This window comes from Agelaius phoeniceus, chromosome 8 (genome assembly GCF_051311805.1).
Source record: "Agelaius phoeniceus isolate bAgePho1 chromosome 8, bAgePho1.hap1, whole genome shotgun sequence".
Lineage (NCBI taxonomy): Eukaryota > Metazoa > Chordata > Aves > Passeriformes > Icteridae > Agelaius > Agelaius phoeniceus.
Window position 1 is genome coordinate 26,246,178 of NC_135272.1, and position 8,318 is coordinate 26,254,495.

Genomic DNA, 8,318 nt, shown 5'->3' on the forward strand with positions numbered 1-8,318 from the left:
TCATCTTAATTCCTTTTTCTAGTTCAGATTGAGTTGTTTGCCTGAAGGAGAGCTCTTGGCTGGACCTACATAACTTATCTGTAAATCATGAGAATTTTTTGCTTCAGAGTCTTGTTGTGGAAGATACCATTTATCTTGAAAGCCACTTAAAAAAGAGGAATTCAGCTGGAGTTGACATAATGCTAAATGGGGCTGGTTTTCCCCACCTCATGAACAGTAGAACATCAGTAGAAGACCTGATGGACAGCAAGGCTGTCCACCAGCAAGTTCTTGTGTTCTCCAGGCTTTCCAGTACCATTTGTGCTTGCTGTAGTACTGATATCTTCTGTCCCCATGAACTTGTGCCAAAGGATGGCAATTACAAGTCACTTGCTCTTTGACAACTCAGGTTTTTCATAACACAGGTGATTTCAGCAAGCACTGTTAGGGAGAGCTGAACTGAAATTCAGACTTGCTGAGCCCAGTCAGTTCTGGTTTTGCTGCTGAAAAAAAACTGTTTTGATAATCCTTGTGGGAAGCTGAACAAGTTGCCAGTGATATTGCAGTTGGTGTTTTGGATTTTCTTGTACTTAGTTAAGTATGAGTGATCTGAAAATGCTAAAAAACTCCAGAATATGCCCATCCAAACAATAATAGGGTTTTCAAAGTGGCTTCCTACTGGTGTGATATGACTCTGCTAATCATGGGGAACACTTTACTGTATTTTTCATTGAACAGTGACTTGAATATTAACCTGTTTCCTGAGTCAGAAATACAGTGGCAAAGTCCATCTCCCTTTTCAGGGGAGATGAACCCTTGAACCCTTTGAACCCTTGTTTCAGGGGCTACTGCTTTGAGTAGCAAATACTCCAAAAAGTTTCTCATGGATAACAGTTCCCTTTAAACATGAAGTTATGATCATTAGTAAATGATCCATATGTCACTATCAGAATTTTTAACTTTATTATTTAAAGTCATTCCCATATATTGTGGGCTTGACATACAGTTAAAGGACTCAATAATAAAAGAGGAGTGTTTTTAAAAGATTCCTTAGCATTGTAGTGGAAAGAAGAAACAAAACAGTTTACTTTTACTAGAATCACCCTTGATAATGTTGAACTATAAAATCTACTGGTGTTTCCTTTCTCAGCCCTCCTTAAAGGGGATGTGTTCTGTGTTTCTCATGTTTCCTCTTGCAGTGACAGTAATTTATAAGTGCAGTTATTATCTCACAGTAATGGTGAAATTGGAAAGAGTGTACCCTGGGATAATTTGTAACCCTGTTAAAGGTAGTTTTTGTTAAAATAATTGATCAGAAGTGTAAATTGTAAGCTGTAGTACATTAAAAGTTGTAAAATGTGAAAACAGCTCTAAAGATTTTTAAAAATGTAAGTTTTTTTAGAAATTCCATTACTTTATAAACCAAAATAAAAGATGGATAGACTTTCAGAGCTTACCTACAGTGCAAGTGGAAAAAAACTAAGTTGTAAGGAGAGTTGGAAAATAGAAGGTTGTATTTTGATGGTTTTCAGGATCATGCTTTGCCAAATACTCATATTCTCTGCTCACACTTGATGTTTTTGAGAGGATTAAAGATTACACATGTGTAGGAGTAGTGTGAATAGCTAGGATTCTTCATGTGAAGTTTCTTTGTTTAAGTATTTAAAGAAAAACAACCAAACAAAGCCAACCTTCTGGAAAAAATACTCTAGAAAAACTTAGCATTTCTGATCCTCACGTTCCTCACAAAGTTGCTCAGTGGTGATCTTGTATTCAAATAAAAAGTGAGGTGGTTTCAGGTAGAAGAGAAAACTTTGAACCCTCATTATGTGGAAGCTGCCCCTTTCTGTTCATAACAGAATGGACACTTTGGGTGCACATGGAATTGTACAGGGTGCAGGTTTGCATTTTGCTTGGGTTTATTTATTTCCTGTGGGATGATGTGATGTGGTGATTTGTTTTTGTTGGGTTTGGGGGATTTTTTTCCTAGTATCTTAGAAAAAGCTTGCAGAAGTAGTGGTTTTTTGGTAGTGTCCTAATTCTGACTAGAACTTTTGATTTGAAAAATAATCTGTTAAGACTATAAATCAATAAGTTTCATAGGACAGTAATAAAAGTTCTGATTTGGAAGTTCAGGAAACTTGAAATAAAGCCCTACATATAAAACCATTCTGTCTGGGTGCCTGCAGGTGTGTGTGGACAGATATTTAGAGTATAGAGAGTGTTGCTTTGCTTGGAGTCTCACACCTCTCAGAAATTGTAAAGATGAGTGGTAATAAGAGGGGTGTATTTGGTGTTTCTGAAGTTGGAGGAAAAAGAAAGTAAAGATGTCTGTGACAGATCTCCTGTGGAAGAACAGCACAACTAAAAGGTTGGCTGTCATTTTCTTGTTTTGCTTGGTTTTTTAGTATGCTGAAGAGTCCCTGTGTATCAGTCTGGCACTGGGATTTTAGTCTGTCAGTTGATTTTATTGAAAGGAGAAGTAATTCTGAGCTCTCTTTGAGAGTGTGTCTGTACATGCTCTTGTTTCTAGAGATTAGAACTTCCACTAAGTGTGGAAGCACATTTCAGGACTGTATTCTCTACTGGAGTAAATGTTTACAGCAAATTATTGCACTTTTTGAAAAATGTAACCTGCAATAACTTTGAAATTAAATGAAGTGCGCCAGTATTGGGGAAGTAAATGAATTGGCATCTGCTGAGCTAATGAATGCAGTCTGTAAAATAAGGTAAAATTAGTCTAGGTGGATTGCAAAAAGTTTTGCCTCTTGGTGTGTATTTAAATACTACTGTTGTTTAGGTCAGCAGGCTTTAAACGTGATTCATGACTATGAATCAAGAGGCTGAAAAAACTGTCCTTACGGTTCCTTAATTTTGATTATATGGGAGTCATTACATTAAAGTAATAGAACGTGTGTTCAGGCTGAAAAAAGCAGCCACAAGTTTATTCAGAGTCTTGGAGGAAAATTGCTAGGTGACATGTGTTAGGTGCTGAGATGTTGAGATTTTCTCATTTCTATCGCAACGACAGAGCTGTGTAATTCCAATTCCTTGCAGGTCAAGCTGTTCCTGCCCCCGCTGGGGCTCCTCCGGGCGGGCAGCCAGATTACAGCGCAGCGTGGGCTGAGTACTACAGGCAGCAGGCAGCGTACTACGCCCAGACAAGTCCCCAGGGAATGCCACAGCATCCTCCAGCGCCACAGGTACAGTCCTGAAGTGGTTTTTGGCTGGCTTCTGTCTCAGTGGTTGTAGATATTTTTTTGCATGTCTCCTGCTTTGTTCCTTTGGGGTATGCATCTTTTTTTCTAGCAAAATAGCTATCAGAATAATGAGTAGATGACTTTGTTTACCTGATAACTTGAGTTCTGTATCTATCCATATGTTTGGTGATTGTTTTTTTTATTAAAAAAAAGAAGAAAAACTTTCTCCTCCCAGGGTTTTGAAAACCATGCAAGAAGCCACCACCATTTACATTAACCAATTTTTCTTTCTTAAAGGCTTCACTCCTGAGTTAGCTCGATTTAAAGGATTTTCTTTAACTTTTTGTGTATCTCTTATGTATCTCTTCTGCACAGGGCCAATAATAAGAAGTGGACAATACAGTATTTGCTTCATTGTGTGGGGGAAAAAACCTTTGTTAAATGTATGGATGCAGACGCCTTGATGAAGATCTTAAATTTGGTTAAAAAAATAGTGTTTTTGAAAATGTACAAAATATCTATCACTACTGATAGGAGGTAATATTTCTGTGTAGAAATGAAAAAATGGTTTGTTTTTAGTATTAGTGTAGATGTACACATTCCAGCAAATGTATTTGCAATTATGTGGTCAATGCTTTGTGATATAAATGTACTTTTTCAATGTATACTTTATCACTTTTAAAATGCCTGTTTTGTGCTTTACAATAAATAATATGAAACCTCCTGTGTCGGTAAGTTGGATATGTGGGTATATGCAGTATTGATTATAGGATTGATTTGCAACGCTGAATCAAGGTACCGCTACACAAATGAGTTGGGTTTTTTTTTCCCCCCATAAACCTTGTTGAGTTTAAAAACTTGTCATTAGCATGTTTTTCCCCTCTTGCAGAATAGCTGTAGATGGAGGATCTCTTTCATTCATTGTATTTTGCTGCCTAGCACCAGTAATCTTGATACCTTAATTTTTTTTCTACTTGATTAAAACTGCATGTGTTTAAGAAGATGATCTTTTGGCATACTTCCATTGCATTAACAGTGAAATTTCCTTTTATACATGACCACTGTTTCAGACCTGTGCAGCTGCTATAACAGATAACTTTTGTTTTTAATTGAATACTTCAAAACTGTTCCTGCATAACTATTCTACGGATTTTTTCAGACTAGTTATAAAACTTACTTTAAATGTAATGTGCTTAAGCCTTCAGTTTAAAGTAGTCCACTTCAAAACTCAGTGTAGAAAAGTCAATGTGGTAATGCATAGTAGTTACAAAAATTGCGTCTGTCCTTAAAACGCTGTTTTGTTTGAGTGATGGGAGTGGTTGAGAACTTCCTGCAGAGCAGATAACTTGTCTTTTTGTAAATAGTCAAGTATTTGAATCAACTGATTATTTTTTTATATATACTTGAAGCTTCTTATTGCTCTAATGCTCATACTAAAAAGCTGATTCTCTTGAAATCCTGTGTTTGCTCTTTGCATATTTATTGGCTCTTTGCATATATTAGACTACATGCACTACAGTCTGTCTTGCCATTGTCTGTTGAAGTGCAGGTTTGATCCAGCCAGTATAGAACTAGCTCTATAGGGGTGAGGAGGACTGTGCTGTGTATCATCCTTGATTGTTCCTTCAAGGAGCATTGCACTGTAAGTACATCAGAATGACAAATTGATGAACTGCAACAGTATCTTTTTGTCAATGTTCCACATAATGCAAATGCTGTGCTTGTGTGATATTATGTTGGAATACAGTGCTGGTATCTTAGGAAATCATAATTGCTTAATTCAGAAACATAGGTTTGCTTATATATATACATACACATAATCTGAGTTTTGTGGGTAAGTATTTCTGAAACTTCTAGCAATAGCTAAAGAAAATCATGTTTCTGTTTATCTAAGAGTTTCTTTCATTAGTACTCATGAGACAGCTGTCATTCAGTGTTTTAAAGTATGCATATCATAACATTGAAGTCTTTGGAACCACTTGTTAGACAGAGTTGTCTTTGTCTCCAGATAGTTTGCGGATATGTAGTGATGTAGCTATGTTTTAAATAATTCTATAACTGTTAATTGCTTTAATTTTTTGGAACACCATGTTGTTGCTTTGAGAATAAATTTTTTTAGGGTGGCTGCACAGAGAAGTAAAAGTTAAGGCTTGAAAACTGAAGTAGTTTTTTCAGGTAATCAGCAATGTATGCATTGTGCTGTAGAAATAGAAGGAATTATTTTTATCCTTTTAAAGCTAGGAATTTGCTGGTAGCTTGAAGAAGGCTAGGACAGTATTTGCTATCTTTAGTGTAGGGTATTAAGTTTAATAGTTCAGGTATTTTGCATGGTATTTTGTGGATAACCTTACAGAATGGTGCATTTATTATGTACTAAAGTGAGCAAAATTAAATTCACTGGATTCTTTATCATTCGCAAAATGGAGGCTGTTGATTTTTATTCATTTAAGGTATAAAATCTTTATTAATTGCAAACAGTGCAATTATTTATACTTCACAGTGCCTTCCCAGACCTTCCACCTTAGGTTCTGCTGCAAAAAAGCAACAGGTAAGCACAACCTAAGGAAGTATATAAATTAATATATTTCAGTACATTAATGTTGTCCCTGTGAGATCTTTGTGGTTGTGTATTGAAAAGCAATCTGCTGCTTCCCCAAATGCATTGTTACTCACGGTTCCATTTGAGTGGAAAATCTTAAGTTTTTAAACAACTGTTTATATTTCTAGGTCAATATGTATTTTTTCTTTTTTTTTTTTTTTTTTTTTAGAAAAGATTGTTAGATTGCAGTAATTGAACTTGATCAGAATAAGTAATTTTTGTTATTTTACCCAAATAGATAATTGTTGCAATTAAAGAATCAAAACCTTTAAAATGTGCAGGAATTGCTTTGGTTAGAAATGTCAACAGCCTTCACAAATGTTTTTTTTTTATATGATAGGGCACTATTCCCACTTAATCCGTAAGACCTAAATGTAAAGAATGACTTCTTGTTGTTATCACTGAACTTGATAACTTGTCTTACAGTTATAGTGTGTTAGTGGAGTTTGCTTATTCATACCTGACATGGTAGGAAAAGAGATTTTGGAGTTTGAGATGAGTATGTTTTAACTGAAAAAGCATGAGCACCAGTTAACAGTACAGCAAATAATATTTTATCGCTATAGCAGTCAGTGTATGCTGTTTCTTGATATTTTTAACTGAATTGCTGAATATTTTGATAGTATAAAATGTTAAATGTCTTACAGATGGTCTGGTACAGGTTTTTATTCTGAGCTTTTGTTGTTGGTTTTTTTAGCTTAACATAAAGCAGCATCTGTTTGGTTTTTGTTCATTATTCTGCTTCTAAAATGTGCTGCTCCTCTTTCAAAAGTCCTGCTTATCTGTACATCAAAGAAAAATATTCAAAAATACTGCCTTCATTTTCACACACAGTGCTGAAGATGCTGCAAGCACCAAATCATAGCTCATAGAATCAGGTCCTGAGATAGTTACTACCAGTAAAGAGGAATCCTTTGAGTGTATGCCATTGGTGAGCCGATGAGCATGGACCGTAGAAGGGCTCCATGTAGAAGGTAAAATTGGCAAAAGCATAACAGATTTGAAATGTATCCCATACATAATGATATAGGGTATAATTTTTGTTTTGATCACTTTTCATTCTTTAAAGTATTCTTTGTTTGACCATTAATGTTCCATAATCTGTTAAAGTTTTTTTAACTGTGATTTAATAATATAAACCATCTATTTTACTTTATATTCTTCTAAACAGTCAAGCTAATTTTTGAACTGAATTAATAGTTGTGCTTCAGTTTCTCAAGCCACTTAGTATTTCATCTGTAGCTTAACATGTAACTTCATTTTTGACGTGAGAAGAGGGTAGGTGGTGTGTACCATTTGGATTTTGATACTGTGGATTTAGTGTGGGGGTGAGTCATTTGTTCACTTCCTTTTTACATGGTACTTTTTCCTTCAACTGTTACTCCTAAAATATCTTGAACAGTCTTTCAGTTGCTAATTTAGCCTGTGGGAGGAGATAGAGAAGAAAAAGCCAGTGTATTGGGATGTTGCTAGTGCGGAAGGTGAGATGTTCTTCTGTGTAGCATTTGAGGTGTATTGGCTTCCAGCTTTCTCACTGCAGGGCTTACAGGCATGCTGGTTTGTGCAGAGCATAGTGTTCCTTTTCTGTTTCAACTCTTGTCTCAAAACTCAGAGTTCCTGGGACAGCAGTAGATTATTGGAGTTACCCCAGTAGCCAAAAGATAACTGAACTTGCTTCGAAATGCAGTGAACTTGTCCTAAAGGTGTCTTGAAATGTTTCCTGCTTACCCCACCCATCACCTCTTAGTGTCCCACAGTGAATGTGAAGAGTAAGAAAAGTTCTAAAAGCAAGCATTATGTTCCAAGTAGGAAAAGAATTTTCATATCACTTTCTGCAGCCTATACTTAATTAGGACATTGAATAAAATACCAGGTGGATTCTCTTTAGTGTGGCTTAATTGTAAGTCATCTGTTTCACTTGTCAGGCAGATAGGATCATGATTCACTTGCACAGCCTATCTTGAAGTATTTCATCTTTATACTAGTGATATTTTACTGGATGGTAGAAACTGTTTCTCCCCATTTCTTTCCAGAGTAATTCTTAAGTTTTCCATTGCATGCTAAAAGCTTTTTTCCATTTTGCTTTTTCTCCAGAAGTGGGGGGAGGAAGGGAGGACTGGGCTTTTCAGAAAGCAAACAGTTGACAGGATTCCCTCTTCCCTAGTAATAGCTTATGAAACTCTTGTGTATGCACAAATATTTCTCTTGCGTGCATGTGAAATGCCTTTTCGTCCTGAGAAAAGTGTTCTCTGCAGAAACTACCCGTGTGTAAACAGAAGATTGGCTTTAAAAGGCAACTGTGATGGGAACAGTGTCTTAGGGAGATGCAGCTTGGACTTGAGGTAAATTGAATGCTTTACAAAAATGTGGTTTTGAGCTTGCATTGACATTGTATGTAATATGGGTACACATTAACTGTATAATGGTTTTTGTATGGTTTTTCTCAATAAATGTAAACTGATGAATAATAATAGCAATGGTTTTGTCTTTTTTATGCTCCTATCCCTGCCTTTGTTATTTTGAAGTAACAGCGTCAGAGC

General features: G+C 35.9%; 1 protein-coding gene across 12 annotated transcripts in view; it reads left to right on the forward strand.

The window, feature by feature from the left end:
* FUBP1 (far upstream element binding protein 1) overlaps nt 1-8,318 on the forward strand; it is a 33,653-nt gene that overhangs the window by 14,691 nt on the left and 10,644 nt on the right. For 6 of the 12 annotated variants that reach the window (XM_077182369.1, XM_054637899.2, XM_054637897.2 and 3 more), the window contains one exon: nt 3,037-3,182. In XM_077182369.1, the coding sequence (XP_077038484.1) occupies nt 3,037-3,182 (146 nt within the window). Of the gene's footprint in view, nt 1-3,036; nt 3,183-3,554; nt 3,698-4,728; nt 8,250-8,318 lie in introns of those variants that run through there. The other 6 variants (XR_013183297.1, XR_013183296.1, XR_013183295.1 and 3 more) reach the window with 6 other exon arrangements.